This window comes from Silurus meridionalis, chromosome 13 (genome assembly GCF_014805685.1).
Source record: "Silurus meridionalis isolate SWU-2019-XX chromosome 13, ASM1480568v1, whole genome shotgun sequence".
Taxonomy (NCBI): Eukaryota; Metazoa; Chordata; class Actinopteri; order Siluriformes; family Siluridae; genus Silurus; species Silurus meridionalis.
In genome coordinates, this window is record NC_060896.1 from 13,763,886 (window position 1) to 13,782,614 (window position 18,729).

General features: G+C 38.5%; 1 protein-coding gene across 2 annotated transcripts; it reads right to left on the reverse strand.

Annotated features, from left to right (window-relative positions):
* Positions 1–1,907: 1,907 nt before the first annotated feature.
* bcl2l13 (BCL2 like 13) lies at positions 1,908–18,729 on the reverse strand. Of its 2 annotated transcripts, none has more exons than XM_046864691.1 (7): positions 18,378–18,729; positions 17,712–17,877; positions 12,628–12,732; positions 12,321–12,477; positions 10,414–10,486; positions 10,150–10,278; positions 1,908–3,819 (listed from the first exon to the last, which is right to left on the reverse strand). In XM_046864691.1, the coding sequence occupies exons 2-7, from the start codon at positions 17,833–17,835 to the stop codon at positions 2,632–2,634; spliced, it is 1,776 nt and encodes a 591-aa protein (XP_046720647.1). In that variant the 5' UTR covers positions 17,836–17,877; positions 18,378–18,729; the 3' UTR covers positions 1,908–2,631. The 2 variants fall into 2 exon arrangements, with proteins under 2 accessions (XP_046720647.1, XP_046720649.1); XM_046864693.1 differs by lacking the exon at positions 18,378–18,729 and adding an exon at positions 18,170–18,321.

Genomic DNA, 18,729 nt, shown 5'->3' on the forward strand with positions numbered 1-18,729 from the left:
CAGAGAGATTTTACGAAATATGAATACAAAACCGAGAGGGTATTTTACATTTCCATCATTTTATTCAAATTCATATATCTTGTGATTTCCACCACTGTAACATAATCCTGAACTACTGGGGTTCCTCAGAACCAACTCTAAGAACCAGGGGCCTTTAAAACCCCAGGGTGGATGTTTAGATATCAGAGATTCTTTAACTAGGGTTTGTGACCCAGGGAAGAATTAATGAGGTTAAACATTGGAAGGGTTTATTTTTTTGCAATGTTAATGTCACGCATCTACACTGGTGTGAAAGTGTTTGATTTCTTTTTTCTTGCATGTTTGTCCCTTTAATGTTTCAGATCATCAAACTAATTTAAATAATATTAAAAGATAACACAAGTGAACACAACATGCAGTTTTTAAATGAAGTTTTTTTTATTATTGAGGGAAAACAAAATCCAAAACTACATTGCCCTGTGTGAAAAAGTGTTTGCCCCCTAAACCTAATAACTGGTTGGGCCACCCTTAGCAGCAAAAACTGCAATCAAGTGTTTGCGATAACTTGCAGCGAGTCTGTTTTTTTTTTTTGCGCTCTACTCATCTATGCAGAATTGTAATTTAGCCACATTGGAGGGTTTTCGAGCATGAACCGCCTTTTTAAGGTCATGCCACAGCATCTCAATAGGATTCAGGTTAGGACTTTGACTAGGCCACTTCAAAGTCTTAATTTTGTTTTTCTTAATCCATTCATAGGTGGACTTGCTGGTGTGTTTTGGTTTATTGTCCTACTGCAGAACCCAAGTTCGCTTCTGCTTGAGGTCACGAGGTTACTTTTACGCCAGACGTAATGGGACACACCTTCCAAAATTTCAACTTTTGTCTCGTCAGTCCACAGAATATTTTCCCAAAAGTCTTGGGGATCATCAAGATGTTTTCTGGCAAAAGCCTTTATGTTTTTGCTCAGCAGCGGTTTTCATCTTGGAACTCTGCCATGCAGATCATTTTTGGCGTCTCTTTCTTAGGGTGGAGTCATGAACACTGACCTTAACTGAGGCAAGTGAGACCTGCAGCTCTTTGGATGTTGTTGTGGGGTCTTTTGTGACCTCTTGGATGAGTCGTCGCTGTGCTCTTGGGGTAATTTTGGTCGGTTAGCTGGAGTCCCAAAGCTTTAGAAATGGCTTTATAACCTTTTCCAGACTAATAGATTACAATTACTTTTTTTCTCATTTGTTTATGCTGAGTTTCAAAGAAATTCAGAATGTCCAGCTTTTGAGAATCTTTTGGTCTACTTCACTTTGTCAGCCAGGTCCTATTTAAGAGATGTCTTGATTGTGAACAGGTGTGGCAGTAATCAGGCCTGGGTGTGGCGAGAGGTGTGATAAACCACAGTTTTAACACTTTTTCACACAGGGCCATGTAGTTTTGGATTTTGTTTTTCCACAATAATAAAAACCTTCATTTAAAAACTGCATGTTGTGTTCACTTGTGTTATCTTTTACTAATATTTAAATTAGTTTGATGATCTGAAACTTTTAAGTGTGACAAACATGCAAATAAAAAAGAAATCATGAAGGGGGCACACACTTTTTCCACACCTGTGTGTTTGTGTGTGTATGTATGTATGTATATATAGAGAGAGAGGATAGAGCATGGACACAGTTTTACTCAACAATAGGAGGTAAAATAAATGAACTGTATTGCAAGTAAAAAATAAAACAATGACAGATTTGATGATTTGGACAAGAGACAATCTGTCAAAAAAATGCTTAGTCTTACCCAACATAATCTCTTATCTAGACACTTGCTCAGATTAAGAGACATTAGAAACCACAAGTGTGATTAACAGGAAATGTGTGCTTGGTTTTATGCAACACATGATGGTATTACAATTGTAGAAAGGCATCAGTATTAAAAACATTACAAAATCAGAATTTAAAAACCAAACTTTATTTGTTTTAATTTTAACAGACTTTAATCATGGTAACTAAAAAAAAAACTGAAATACTATAAGGAAAATGAATAAGGGGTATTCCCAGTGTATGCTTTGTCCTGGACATGCTGTTCCTTTTGTTTACAAGGGAAATTCAATTGCTCAACAACAGCAATGTTGCTCCCAATTCATCTGTCATTTAGACAAGACAGTAGATTGCATGTATAAATTTGTTGTAAATTATGTACATGCTGTATATGAACTTAAGTCAAGGACTTAAACATAAGTGATTTTCTTAAAACTAGGTCTAAATATTTCAAATAAATTAAATCAGACAAAATACTGGGCATCATTGAATGTGCCCTTTTTTTTTATTATTTGGCAAATCATATCTCCAAATCTTGAAGTTACCTGCTTCTAAAAATCCAAACCCCCAGCCTTTCAGAATTTAAAACCTAAGACAACGTAAGGAGCGAATGAGAGCTTTATAGGAGAATGTGAAAAGAACACAACACCAAAATGACAATGCATTTGCCTCAGAAAGGATCAGTAGTAGTTCCCTGTATCAGAATAATAGGAAATACAAAATAAACCTAGAGAATCAACGAAACTTGAGAACATGTGAACAGAACTGAAATTTCCAAAAAAGTTTGGCAGCACAGTGGCCTCGGTTCCTGAAAAGGCTCACCGATGTGGTGGGGTCATTAATTAATCTCTACTTAATACTTCTTCCTCAAAGCCAGAGCTCCATAGGCCACTAAAGCAGCAATGGCTACTAGTGCAGCACCACCATACAGAAGAACTGTAAGCTCAGAAGACACAGGCTCTGCTGCAGGTGACCCCTGAGCTGGAATAGGTACTGTGTGTACATGCTGTACATCCTGTTGCACTATTTCCTGTTCTGGAGCTGCAGCAGGAGATAAAACAGGAGGAACCTGGGATGGAGCTGATGACCCCTGAACAATCTGTGGCTTCAGTGATGGTATATTCTGTGCTGGAGCTGGGAGGAAAAAAGGTTGCTGCTGGACTGAAATGGCTTGTACAGCTTTTACTTGTGGCAGCATCTCATGCTCTGGAGCTGCTTGGACAGCTTTAGAATGTGGCTCAGCTTTAGCTTCTGGAGCTTGAACTGGCATCTGTGGCTCCATAGGAGCTAGAACAGGCTCTGGCTGAGCTGACTGAGGCTCAGGTTCAGGATAAAGCACTTGGGGTATAACAGCAATAGGGAGGGAAGGATGAAGAGAACTTTTCACTTCCACACCAACTGGAGCATCAGCAATGACTGCAACGGATGAAGAAGACAGGGAGTCCTGCTGGACATTAATATCAGCAATGACAGCAGGGCTTGAAAGGGTAATAAACTTTGACTCTACATCAACTGGTGAAACAGCAGCAACCAGGCTAGGAGGAGAGTCCAGAAAGACAATCTGCTCCTCTAGGGACATCAGTGACTCTGGTGCTTCTCTTCTAAGCTCATCTCTAAGGGCCTGCAGCTCGCTTTCAGTGCCTAGGACACTGAGCACGCTCTCCTGCAGCTCTCCCTCTTCTACAGCTTCTCCCTCCTCCAGAAACTCAGCCTCCTCACGCTCTACATGCACAATGTCCGAGTTGGACGAGTTGTTCTCACTGCGCTCCTCAGCGACACCCTCACCAGTGTCCATGCTTCTTTCATCCTCTGGCTCCATGGTGCCGACCTGAGCCCAGGATTCGTGGCCGCTCATTGATACGGGCAAACTCTCTGTGTGCCAGGAGCTCAAGCCGCTGCTGTCTGCCACACTGATGAGCAGTGACTCGGTGGGGCTCAATTGCTCGCGGCTGTGTTCCCCTGACAAGATGTAGATATCGTTACTGTCTTCCGCTATGAGTGCACCTGGTTCCTCCACATCCTCCAGGCTAAACACTGCACTCTGCAAAACAAGAAGATGGTGTTTGGACTCTGAACCACACGAGCATGCAGTAAAATGACAGTCATTATTGAGTCATAATCTTGATGTTTGGACAAACCCATGATTAGAATGAATAAAGTCTCTCAGATGAAAAAACTTAACATTACATTTTGAGTTATAACAAGTACATTTAAAATGACCTGAATGATTAAATAACTTCACAGATGGTTGTTTGGGTGTCTTAAATGAAAATTACATTTATTGGGGTACAGATAATATTTGTGAACCCTAAAGCAAAAGCAAGGGTTTTATTTTCTGTGCAGTGCTGTTTTTTTAACACCCTAGCCACTGTGCCAGATTGAAGAAGCTATGCTGTTATGAACTGTGGCAAGTATGTACATGCGTTTCCTCTCGGTGTGACTGCCCTGAACCATCTTACAGATCGAGCTGCTTTTACTCAGATTGAAAAAGAGCAAAAAAGTCAGGCATCTGGTGTGATGAAAACCAAATGCCAAATTTATATTGTAAGCACCTGAAAGTTACATTTGACAATTTACACAAAACAAATTTAGTTCGAACGCAGACTTTGGAACGGATCATGTTCCAATATAGTTTTTTTAACAACCAAGTCATTATTTGAGATCTCAGAGATAGATTCTTTATAAAAAAAGGAAAAAAAAAAAAAAAGTGTGTTCTCTTGTTTTGCAGGTTAACTAAATTAAAAGGGACGATCAAATTTAATGGTTAGACCCCCATTTGGATAATACGCGTGTATATAAGCATGTGTGCGGTTTTTTTTTTACATTTAAAATCACATTTTTCAAAGCTATGTTCTACTTGGCTGATTTCACGCATGCACAAAACAAAATTTTAAAAGAGTTTTACAATGCACTATAAAGCATTATGCCTGTACAGAGCGAGTAGCCACAGTGACTGTGCGCTAACTCTAGTTTCTTTTTTCATACCCCTGGCATTGTTGTGCATGTTTTCAGGTTTAATAATAATAAAACAGTGACACTGTGCAGTGTGAGGCGTAAACTAAGATTGTAACTGTTCTGCAAGTAAAAAGGATTGTTCAGTATGAATATGTGTATTGTTACACCCTAAATTTTTATATATATATATATATATATATATATATATATATATATATATATATATATATATATATATATATATATATATATATATATATATACATATACATATACATATATATATATATATATATACATACAGTACAGACCAAAAGTTTGGACACACCTCATTCAAAGAGTTTTCTTTACTTATTAATTATATACATAACAAAAAAGAGTTCAAAGAGTTTTCTTTATTTATTAATTATATACATAACAAAAAAGTGTGAAACAACTGAAAATATGTCATATTGTAGGTTCTTCAAAGTAGCCACCTTTTGCTTAGATTACTGCTTTGCACACTCTTGGCATTCTCTTGATGCCTATTTTGAAGAACCTACAATATGACATATTTTCAGTTCACTTTTTTGTTATGTATATAATTCCACATGTGTTAATTCATAGTTTTGATGCCTTCAGTGTGACTCTACAATTTTCATACTCATGAAAATAAAGAAAACTCTTTGAATGAGCAGGTGTGTCCAAACTTTTGGTCTGTACTGTATATATAATATATATACAGTACAGACCAAAAGTTTGGACACACAAGGTGTATGTATATATATATATATATATATATATATATATATATATATATATATATATATATATATATATACACACATACACACACACACACACAGTGAGGAAAATAAGTATTTGAACACCCTGCTATTTTGCAAGTTCTCCCACTTAGAAATCATGGAGGGTCTGAAATTGTCATCGAGGTGCATGTCCACTGTGAGAGACATAATCTAAAAAAACAATCCAGAAATCACAATGTATGATTTTTAAACTATTTATTTGTATGATACAGCTGCAAATAAGTATTTGCAAGATCTCACCTCGTGGGGTCTCAATGATCCTAAGGAAGGTGAGACATCAGCCCAGAACTACACGGGAGGAGCTGGTCAATGACTTGAAAAGAGCTGGGACCACCGTTTCCAAGGTTACTGTTGGTAATACACTAAGACGTCATGGTTTGAAATCATGCATGGCACGAAAGGTTCCCCTGCTTAAACCAGCACATGTCCAGGCACGTCTTAAGTGGAGGAGGGAGTCATAGGAGAAAGTCATGTGGTCAGATGAGACCAAAATAGAACTTTTGGGTCATAATTCCACTAAACGTGTTTGGAGGAAGAAGAATGATGAGTACCATCCCAAGAACACCATCCCTACTGTGGGTGGTAGCATCATGCTTTGGGGGTGTTTTTCTGCACATGGGACAGGCGACTGCACTGTATTGAGGAGAGGATGACCGGGGCCATGTATTGCGAGATTTTGGGGAACAACCTCCTTCCCTCAGTTAGAGCATTGAAGATGGGTCGAGGCTGGGTCTTCCAACATGACAATGACCCGAAGCACACAGCCAGGATAACCAAGGAGTGGCTCTGTAAGAAGCATATCAAGGTTCTGGCATGGCCTAGCCAGTCTCCAGACCTAAACCCAATAGAGAATCTTTGGAGAGAGCTCAAACTCCGTGTTTCTCAGCGACAGGCCAGAAACCTGACTGATCTAGAGAAGATCTGTGTGGAGGTGGGCCAAAATCCCTCCTGCAGTGTGTGCAAACCTGGTGAAAAACTACAGGAAACGTTTGACCTCTGTAATTGCAAACAAAGGCTACTGTACCAAATATTAACATTGACTTTCTCAGGTGTTCAAATATTTATTTGCAGCTGTATCATACAAATAAATAGTTAAAAAAAATCATACATTGTGATTTCTGGATTTATTTTTTAGATTATGTCTCTCACAGTGGACATGCACCTACGATGACAATTTCCGACCCCTCCATGATTTCTAAGTGATTTATTTATATATATATATATATATATATATATATATATATATATATATATATATATATATATATATAAATATAAATAAAACAGCATTTAAATATTAGTGACAGCTGTTCAGGAGTGACAATAATCAGCAGCATTGTTAATCTACTCTCCTTTCTTAGGGAAAAGACACTATGCAGAGGAACTAGGACAGTGTCCCTGCTGATAATTTCATATGAGGATTTATCAGATTTATTTTTGGACTTCCCTATGACGCGCAGTCTGTGTTATTATAATGCGAACCACATGATTCCTGCTCTTCAGCTGCCGCTGCTGTGGGCCGAACAGTGTTCAGGACATTGCCAACAAGACATCACATTCTAAATTATGTTCTGTGTTGGCTTCTGAATTGCGACCTACTAATAACCAGCCACTGTTTAAAACACCTGTTCGAAACAATTCTTTTAGTTTTGCTTTTCGTTTCACTTCACTCGAACAGGGGAGATTTGCATCAAGGTCATTTCGATATCAAGCTCTGAAAATGGATCAGGTTAAATCACTTTACATGTTACATTTTGCTGGCAGATCTCAATCACAGTAGTGTGGCTGAGGCTATTCGAAAAACAGCATGAAGGGCAAATGTATGTGAATGAATAAACTACATTATAAATATGAAAAAAATCCAAAAGTATCACAAGGGAGAAAGTGCCCTGACAAGGTCAATAAGCTTTGCAAGAGACGTGTCTTTTAGTGACTAAATATTTAGTTTGTGTACCTACTTATGCACACACACTTTCTTGTAACACCCCACCCTGAAAACAAAATAAAATATTAAAAACTAAATTATGACTGAAACATTGACAAAAAATTGGGACTAAGACAAAACCAACTATGCACTTTGCAGTCAGTCTGCTTTCTGTAGCGATAAAGACTCGATGTTACATCATAGAATACAATAATGTACAATCATTACCAGATCAAATATCAGATCTCTTATAGTTCGTCTCATCTGTGCCACTTCAAAATACAAGCGAAATAAAGTGAGCCTACCTGACGTGGGTTGATTTCAGTGATATGCCAACACAGCAGTGTAATAATTAATAAAGGAAAACTAAATAGACACTCAACACACACAGCACACAGTCAGAGCAATGGAGGGCAGCTGTACAGGACTTCTTGTTCACTGCTTCTTCCCTCCCCTGAAAACACAAAACCCCTCCCGTCATGTTCATGTCGTCTCTGCCTGAACTCTGGATTTCTCATGAAGGGTTTGCACTGAAGGAATGTGGATCTATTCAGCATTTTAATCTCAAAAAGGAGACACTGAAGGCCGTCCTCTCTGCAGAAGCAGCAGAGGCTCTTTATTTAAACTAATCCTCCAGATTGTATTATCACGCACAGATTCAGAAGAGGATATTTGTGCTCCGAGAACTACAACTGCTGCCATAAAGAAAACAACTATACGCAAAGTTAAAAGTCAAAACGATTGCCGTGTGTGTGCGCAATCCAAAGATGGCAATAAAATGTTTTATACTGGTTTGTTTAAAAGGACCTAACGAAACAGTAGTTATGTTAATAGAAGTGACCTTTGATATGTTTAGAATCCAGAGAAGTAAACAATGGAGAAATCAGAAGTTTGGTACTTTCACTAGCAGAAGTTAGGCCAGATTAACTACAATAATATAAATGTATTGTGTAAATGTAATTTTTTTTTGATGTTACTATTGCCACAGTGGGTGAAGCAATCAAGACATTTACATTTTTAATTCACTGCATTAAAAGTAAAAAAAAAAAAAAAAAACCTTAACAACAATAGTTTATTAATCATTTAGGAATCACAGAATGACTTGGCTAGATCTTGTTAAAGGGGTTTTTCCTCTTCAAAGAAAATTATGTGCTCATTCACTTTCGATGTCTACTCTGGGCTTCCAGGACATTTGGTATTGCTGAGCTTCCTTTTTTTTTCAGCCTGATAATAGCCTTCCTTACATGCACCAACAAGTGCATGTAAGGAACCGTTAAAAGTATAGTAGTACCGTTAAAAGTATAGTAGTATATTGGATAGTTAACGTTCCTATGAACAGCTACAAAAATGCAAACTATGCATTTGGAAACAAATCCAGACCTTTATTTTGTTAATTTGTCATTAAATTATGACACAGGCCACAGCACACCAGGCCAAACTGTCATTTTTTTACTGATTTAAGTGATTTTTATATATATTTTTTTTGTCACAAATGTATTAAAGCAGAATGTCTGTGCTGTAATTTGTCTCTTGATTGCTTCATTTCCAAATGATGTCCAAATACTTTTGGAACTGACTGTATACCTTAAATTACACAGGAATATTGTAACACACAATGTTTATTTTGCCGAGATGAAACCGCAATACTGAAATGAAAACCAATGATTAAATTCTCCTTTTTTTATTGCGTGTACATTTCAGCTCTGCTCTGCAGATCAATCGCGCCCTCTTTTGGCACACATGCTATCTGATTTCTGATTTCTAACTCTATATTAGAATAAGTTAATGTAAGAGCTGCAGACAAGCATGTGAAAGTTGTTGCATACTTCAATGAAACAAGATACAATGTATTAAAAGAAGCAGCAGTCTACAGTTCCAGTCTCACTGGATCTGTGAGGGGCTGTGTGCTCAGACCACTGCTGTTCACTCTGACGACTCTTGACTGTGTAGCAATGCACAGCTCGAACCACATCATCAATTTCGCTGAGGACACGACTGTGGTGGGTCTCATCAGCATGAACGACGAGTCAGCATACAGAGAGGAGGTGCAACAGCTAAGAGCCTGGTGTAGCGCAAACAACCCGTCTCTGAACGTTGACAAAACTAAAGAGATGGTTGTTGACTTTAGGGGACACAGAGCGACCATTCTCCACTGATCGTCATTTACACCTATAAAAAACATCTTATTCATTTTTAGCACCACATTATCTGTGTAAAGCTGCTTCGAGACAATGTTCGTTGTTAAAAGTGCTATACAAATAAAAATGAATTGAATCATCGATGGATCCTCATAGATAGATAGTCAAGAGAACCAAATTTCTTTGTGTTCATCTGGTGGAGATCTTCACCTGGTCATTTAACACTAGCTCAATCACCAAGAAAGCCCAGCAGCATCTCTACCTCCTGAGAAGGCTAAGGAAACTTTATGTGGCTTGGACAACTAGACCTTAGCTCCGTGTCCTGCATGTAGCTCGATGTTGTTTTACGTAGTGCCACGGTTCTGGAGGAACGTCGTCTCATTTCACTGTGTACCGAGTCAGCTATATATGGTTGAAATGACAATAAAAGCTTCTGCATCCTCACTTAATAAAAATAGAGAGCTTACAGGGATGTTTAGACCCCATCAAAGATTTTATAAAAGAAATACCTTCACACAGTTACACACGCACACAAACAAGACACTTACCCATCCTCCCTGCTGGATGATGAAGTCTGCCTCTTCCTCAACTAAGTAACGCTCACCCATGGAAAGTAGTTTTGGCAGCGGTTGACCCTTACAATGCAGCTTCTGCATTAACACTAAAGGTACCAAAACCTAAAGAGATGGAGAAGGCGAGAAAGAGAGGCGCACACACATTTAACGTAAAGTGGATGATTCTGGTGTTTAGTAAAAATTTTGGAACTGTGCAAACAGTTCTAACTTGCGACTATAAGACTAATTTGTTATTACCTTGCTCCAGCCTCCTTCAGAATGGGAGGAAACCTCCTTCACTGCACTTTGGAAATCCTCGTAATCCAGCTGCCTGCAACACACACGCACTGTTAGTTAACAGCAAAACCTTTACTGAGGTAGGTTTCTACTTAAGATAAAGTTCTAGATGTTGTATTATAAATGCAGACAATGTGGTACTGCTACAACTGCAGCACCTTTCCAGATTAGTAAACAAACTAACACATCTACGTAAAGTGGATATAACAAAGCTGGGTTAAAATTACAGGGGTTTTTAAGTATACAAAGAAAAAAGAAAAGGTATCTTGACAGCAATCAACAAAATGCAAGTGAAAACATTTAAGTGTCTTTTCCATGGCCAATGCAGGAATTGGCATTTTCTGAAGAAGAATGAAACCGCTGGAGTATTAACAACCAAACAATAGGCTGACCAAAGATTTTAGTAATAAAATCATCTTTAGTGAAGAATAACTGAAGAAAATGTCAAAATAATAATAATGACAGCAGCAATAAATTTTATGATGTTGCAGCCTGATACAGTTGTGCCTCGTATATCGCGTTAGTTACGTGCCGAAAACCGACCAAAAAAAACTAATTTCAGATTTTCATAAACGGACGCAAAAATTCTTTTTTTAATTTTATTGTTTAAGCCATAAATCGTCATCCCACAATATTTAAACACACACACAAAAAATATAGCGAGATAAATTGTGTAAATTCGTAGAAATATCACATTTACAGTGAGTACTGTAGCACATTACAGTACTGTAGCGTAGCCTTTGCATAGCTTTTCTGCTCGTTTATTGGTTGACGCTTCTTGTGTTGTCAAAAAAGGGTCGGAGTTAAAAATACACTGCATTCTTTATTTTCATTGGTTAAATCTGGTGATGTATGTCTTCAACTCTGCCCTTCTCATAATGCTACTCATTTCTTAAGATGGAATGAAATCGGGACCATTCGGGAAACAAAATAGTTATATGCCACATTCAAAATCGCGATAAAGTGGGACCGCAAGATTCGAACCACGATAAATCGGGGGACGACTGTACTTCAATCATTTAAATAGATTTTTTCCTCAGAAATCTACACTCAGCACTCCATAATGACAAAGTAAAAAAATAATAAATTCAGTCAATAAAAATTAAACTTTCCTCAGTACTTAGTTGAAGCACTTTTGGCAACAATAACAGCCTTAAGTATTTTTGGGTGTGATGCAACAAGCTTTGCACACCTGGATTTTTATGTAGGAAGGTGAACCTTCGGCTCATACTGAGGTCCTGAGCGCTGTGGAACATGTTTTTATTGAGGATATCTTTGTACTTTGCTCTATTCAGCCTCAGCTCAACCCTGACCAGTTGCCAAGTCCCTGCTAAAGAAAAACACTCCCACAGCATGACGCTGCCACCATCATGTTTCACTTTTGTAATGGTATTGGGCAGGTGATTAGCGGTGCCTGCTTTTCCTCAGACATAGTGTTTAGAATTGAGGCCAAAGATCCACACAGTCTGTTGGCAAACTTCAAGCAGGCTGGCTTTCATGGGTTTTGCACTAAGGAGAGGCTTTCATCTAACCACTCTGCCATAACGCCCAGATCAGCAGCGGTAATGGTTGTCGTTTTGGAACTTTCTCCAGCTCCACACAGGATCTTCAGAGCTCAGTAAGAGTGGCCATACATTTCTTGATCATCTTGCTTAAAGGCCCTTCTTCCTGACTGCTCAGTTTGGCCAAGTCCTGATTGTGCCACTCTTCTTCCATTTGAGGATCGTGGAGGCCACTGTGTTCTTAGGAATCTTAAGCACAGCAGAATTGTTTGTGTAGCCTTGCCCAGATTTGTGCGTGTGTGTTTGTGTGTGCGCTATACTGTTTTACTGACTATGCCGTTCCATGAAAATCTACCAGACACTGACCCACTGAGAATTGTCTGTGTGGCCAAGGTCAGATGTGTATCCAGTACTTGTGCGACCCGGTCCCCCAGCATGGCCAGGGTGTCCTCTATAGTGCTCTCGGGATTAGCTGGACTGAACACTGGGGAGGTGTGCCGATCAAAGCCTGTACTTGGAAAAGCTGTGTAAAAAGAAAACGCACAGCTGATAGATTTCTGTATAAATGTAGCTAAGGCTAATCTCACAACTTTATCTTTTAATGTTAAAATAATAATTAATTTTCAAAAAATGCCAATTTACACCAAACCAATAGCATGTGTATTTTTCTCACAGGCAGTGATTTCTTCTTCTAGTTGCTTTAGATGTTCCTCTATCTGCTCCTTCATCCTGCTGGTCTGTTCCACAGCTTTTTCTTGTGCTGCATGCCCAGATGCTCCTAAACACAAAAAATATACATACAGTGCCTTGCGAAAGTATTCGGCCCCCTTGAACTTTGCGAACTTTTGCCACATTTCAGGCTTCAAACAAAGATATAACTGTAATTTTTTGTGAAGAATCAACAACAAGTGGGACACAATCATGAAGTGGAACGAAATTTATTGGATATTTCAAACTTTTTTTAACAAAGAAAAACTGAAAAATTGGGCGTGCAAAATTATTCAGCCCCCTTAAGTTAATACTTTGTACCGCCACCTTTTGCTGCGATTACAGCTGTAAGTCGCTTGGGGTATGTCTTTATCAGTTTTGCACATCGAGAGACTAACATTTTTGCCCATTCCTCCTTGCAATACAGCTCGAGCTCAGTGAGGTTGGATGGAGAGCATTTGTGAACAGCAGTTTTCAGTTCTTTCCACAGATTTTAGATTGGATTCAGGTCTGGACTTTGACTTGGCCATTCTACCACCTGGATATGTTTATTTGTGAACCATTCCATTGTAGATTTTGCTTTATGTTTTGGATCATTGTCTTGTTGGAAGACAAATCTCCGTCCCAGTCTCAGGTCTTTTGCAGACTCCATCAGGTTTTCTTCCAGAATGGTCCTGTATTTGGCTCCATCCATCTTCCCATCAATTTTAACCATCTTCCCTGTCCCTGCTGAAGAAAAGCAGGCCCAAACCATGATGCTGCCACCACCATGTTTGACAGTGGGGATGGTGTGTTCAGGGTGATGAGCTGTGTTGCTTTTACGCCAAACATAACGTTTTGCATTGTTGCCAAAAAGTTTGATTTTGGTTTCATCTGACCAGAGCACCTTCTTCCACATGTTTAGTGTGTCTCCCAGGTGGCTTGTGGCAAACTTTAAACGACACTTTTTATGGATATCTTTAAGGACTGGCTTTCTTCTTGCCACTCTTACATAAAGGCCAGATTTGTGCAGTATACGACTGATTGTTGTCCTATGGACAGAGTCTCCCACCTCAGCTGTAGATCTCTGCAGTTCATCCAGAGTGATCATGGGCCTCTTGGCTGCATCTCTGATCAGTCTTCTCCTTGTATGAGCTGAAAGTTTAGAGGGACGGCCAGGTCTTGGTAGATTTGCAGTGGTCTGATACTCCTTCCATTTCAATATTATCACTTGCACAGTGCTCCATGTTTAAAGCTTGGGAAATCTTTTTGTATCCAAATCCGGCTTTAAACTTCTCCACAACAGTATCTCGGACCTGCCTGGTGTGTTCCTTGTTCTTCATGATGCTCTCTGCGCTTTAAACGGACCTCTGAGACTATCACAGTGCAGGTGCATTTATACGGAGACTTGATTACACACAGGTGGATTCTATTTATCATCATTAGTCATTTAGGTCAACATTGGATCATTCAGAGATCCTCACTGAACTTCTGGAGAGAGTTTGCTGCACTGAAAGTAAAGGGGCTGAATAATTTTGCACGCCCAATTTTTCAGTTTTTTATTTGTTAAAAAAGTTTGAAATATCCAATAAATTTCGTTCCACTTCATGATTGTGTCCTACGTGTTGTTGATTCTTCACAAAAAAATTACAGTTTCATATCTTTATGTTTGAAGCCTGAAATGTGGCAAAAGGTCGCAAAGTTCAAGGGGACCGAATACTTTCGCAAGGCACTGTATTTTTTACACTGGTGCCCCTCTATGGACTGGTTCACAAAATTACACAATAAACAAAGGCTAGATTGAGGTAATCTGCTGTATGATGAGCACATGTGTAAAATGTTTATAACAATGCTAGACAGCTAGAGGTGGAGGCCTTTATCTCCAAGCTGACAAAGAATATTTGTGTTACAGCTAATTTTCTAAAGTCTTTAGCCTTTGGTTTTATAACTGCAGGTGTGCCACTACAGCAGGAACGCCAATTTAAACAATGTTTTTTTTAAATACCGAGGGGCTTGATGTGCAATCTTGCATGTTTATGTTCAAATTTTTGCCATGGATATGCTGAATTGGAGGCTGCAGTAATATGCCAGAGTTGCACCATGGCATAGAATAACATATATAATAAATAAATAAAGAAACCAAGCAACGAAATTTCAGGAAATGTGTTTGTAACAAGAGCAGTAAAGATGTTGAGGCCCAAAGAGTCAGTAATGAAAAGGTACTTCAGTGGCTACATACACAAATTACATATTCAATAAATTCAAAATCTTTACACAGTCACATAACAGCTACCAAAAAATTAAGGGCAACACCCATCACGTCCAACACACATGTTTTTAAATGTTGCTCATGCAATGTCAGAAGGAACAGAAAAAACACTGTGCTAAAGCGAAAGCTCACAAACTCCTATGATTTGTTAGTATCAAACAACAGGCATCAGGCATAATGAGGCACGGGAGAAAACAGATCAAGAGGCTTTGATTGATGAGTTCAGAGCATCATTCTGACGCATGAAAGAATTGCATTTAGAAATACGTACATTACTGTGAAGATCTTTGTGTGATTTCACTGTTAAATACACTTCTACATTATTCCTGCTGTTGTATGTTGTTGTATATGCTGTTATAACTGTATAAAAATCTGTTAATTTATTTCATATTGCTGACCTGCATGAACAAATGCCTTCTGACTATTTGAGTTAAATGCAATTACCGGTAAATGTGCTGTACATGTTCCTTCTGTCATTTTCATTAGCTTTCAAAATAATTAACAAGAGTAACTAAGTGGGCATTTAATTAGAAATAAAAAAGAAAGTGAGGTCAAGTGAGGTTGTATGATTCTAGGTAAATATGAGACATACAGTGGATAAATGGTGCTAGATTACAATAAGGTTAAAACTGAATAAATAAAGGTAAGCTTTACAGCAGTCCTCCAAGTCAGCAGGTGATTTAAAGAGCTTATGCGGCACAAATAAACACTCTATAGACAAAATTAAGTTTTTGTGATGTAAAAAAAATAAATAAAAAATAAAAGAAATACAAGGAATTGCACCCTATAAATGTAAGTGACAAATAATAAAATAATTGGTCGGAAAAAAAAGAAAAGAAACGAAAAGTAACATAACCTAGTTTGCTTTAATGTTCACCCTCTTAAACCAAGTAAAAGCTCTCTTTATTTTAAATCACAATATTCAGTTTTTGTGGCTCTGTGCGGTAGGTACATCCTGACTTACCAATATTTTGCCATTCTTCCTTGCAAATGCATTGTCAAATTACCTTCTCCTGTTCACATTTGTCCTCAGGTAACCTCACATAATATTGATTTTAGATCTTGACTCATTGTGAAGATGAGCTCTTTTAAACATGTGCTAATTTTTTTTGCACCAAACATCTCTCTTAATATTATTGCCTACATGTTGGACCATAAGGATCTCTGATACATATCTGGAAATAACTAATTCCAATCAGTATTTGCCAGAAATCTCTGCAGTTCTTGAATATTGCTGTAGGCCTCTCGAGAGAATATCTGACCAGTTCCTAGTCTTCTCTTTTTATTTATAATTTTAGAGAGACATCCTGTTTTTGGTAATGTCTCTTTATGCCATATTGTTGATATTTGTAATGTAATAGAACATTTTATAATGAACCTGATGTATTTTCCTAGTGGCAATGTAGAGATACTGTTTGTTGTGGGTTTTCTACGCTCTGCTGCACTGTAACCCAGTGGTGTGCGACTGATTGAACTGATAAAGGACTGGGTCTGACACAAAGCAGGGATCAGAAGTTCATTGCTGTGTGTGAAACCACTGAGTAAGCAAAGGAAACACATGCCATACCACACCTATTCAATCACTTTGATTAATGCAATCTAATAACTGAATGCATTACCCATTATCTTAATCAAGACACGTTCAACTGATCAAATGTTTGTTTCTGGAGCTTCCTATGAATAGTGTTCCACAAACATGTTGCTGATTGATGATGGATATCCCTTTCTAGATCAGATTTCACCCACATAACCCTGAGGAATGTAGTGTAACCTGGTTAGAACACCTACAAATAAATTATCTTGACTATATAAGTAAATAAATTGTGAGAACTATTAAAGCAATCTAAAAAAAATGGTAATAAAGGTGATGCAATAATACTGATGAATATTAGGCCAGCTGTAGTGTGCGGTTATTATGTGTACATTTTCTGTGTGTTATATGAGTAATTAAAGTAAGATTAACCAATAGTATTTAATTTTTTATTGTTGATGGTAGAATTGTACCTAACAGTAAAACATTACAAAATAAATAAGTTTGCCATTAGATTGAGCAATTTAGGTCCAGGCCTTTAAAGAAGAATATGCTTCTGAACAAACATTTGTAAATCTTAATTGATAAGTCAACGGTGAACAATCACACCACCATACTGAAATAAAATGTCACCCAGAGGACTGGTATGACTGTCTGAAATCATATTTCTATCCAATTATTCATTTATAAATGTTAGCATCAAGAAACTCAGGCTCTGGTTATCTTGAAAAAGGAAACAGATAACACCACACCACACCACGGCGGTTTGCTTTCTGCAGCAAATGGAGGAAAGTCGATAATGAAAAACATAAATGGGCGTTACATTTGGAGAATTATTCGGCTAGTAGAGAATGCTTTGTGGCTCTTAGAGCTCACCAGTGTTGGATGCGGTGCTCCTTAATGTTCGATCTAATCTCAATCACTGATGAGGATCACACTTTTATCTTGAACCTCTTCTGCATTGTACCTAATTGTTTCTCATTTACATACAGTGAAAAGAATAACCCTATGCTTGGAATAGCTGTGACAATCTACGCTTGTGCATGATAGATGAACTGAGGGAGGGGAACTTGACGTGAAAATATAGCACCTTACTTGTGCAAGTGACCTTTAAGGACCACTGTAAGCAGTTATTGCATAACACACACATCTAAAACAGCACTACAATCTCAGCAGCATAACCATGCAGGGACAACTGCAACAATCCCTGACAATAAGGGTTTGCTATATACAAAATGAAATAAAACATGAATATGGTGTCATTCATTACCTTCCTCACATTCCACAGACCTGGCAGGTGGTCGTGGAGGCAGGCCGAGGTAGCACAGGAGGACGTATTTGGTCTCATAGTGAAATCCTTCAGGCACATTGCTGGTGGAGCCACAGGCAGCCATTGATGAGAAATGTTACACTCACAGGGCACATACACTACAGTTCTGTAGGGGGACAGCACACATTACAAACGAGCTGACAGATTTATAAATTACACTTTCTGAGCATTAAATCACAAATGAAGGTTAAATGTTTGTGCAAACACTAAACAATAATAGTACTAATAAGCATGATTAATTTGCTCTATGACATGCTCTCCATGCTCCAATGACAAACTGCTGAACTTTTACTAAACTTTCATTCATTCAGTGACCTGAGAGGAAGTAAAAACTTTCTAAAAAAAAAAGCATTTAAGCAACAAAGACCAATGCGGGTTTGGTCTGTTTGTTTGTAAACCTTTAACACGGTACTGTCACTCGCTTCAAATCCCATCATAGCGTCCATTAGAACACGGTGTACAAGGGCGTGCAATAATCTTCTCCCACTGACCACTTCTCCAACCCTAGCATGTGCAACTGTCTGAACACAGCTTGCTAACCGCTCATATACACCCTCAGATCCTCGTAATAAAGTGACAGTAAAGTAGCACACGAACCGGACTTACCTTTCCGTCAACCCCGTTACTGAACGCGGTGTAGAGACCGAACAGGTAGCACCGCCCGCCCGCCTGCCTGCCTGCTTGGGAAGTACTTAGCGCTAGTTAGCTACGTGGTTAGCCGCTAACTTGCGAGCTGCTGAGTTGTGCGTGTTCCTCTGCCTGCCCCCTGTTCCGTCCCCTAATAATGTCGTGCTTCATACATGCACTCACACACAACATTACAGACACGATAACCTTTATTTAAAATGTTAACAAAAATGTCACATGAGGAGTTCAAGTTCTTGTACAAGGCTGAGAAGCTTTAACTTCTTCCAGACTCCTGAAAAACACAGCCCCCAAAAGCGTTTTCCTTCAGCCA

Excerpts from the sequence above, each read along its gene's own strand:
- bcl2l13 (XM_046864691.1), bottom strand. The coding sequence starts at position 17,835 with ATGGCTGCCTGTGGCTCCACCAGCAATGTGCCTGAAGGATTTCACTAT. Across the intron at positions 10,487-12,320 it reads ACACAGACAATTCTCAGTGG|GCAGCTGGATTACGAGGATT; the intron begins GTCAGTGTCTGG and ends TGTGTGTTGCAG. Across the intron at positions 3,820-10,149 it reads TCATCCAGCAGGGAGGATGG|AGTGCAGTGTTTAGCCTGGA; the intron begins GTAAGTGTCTTG and ends CTTGTTTTGCAG.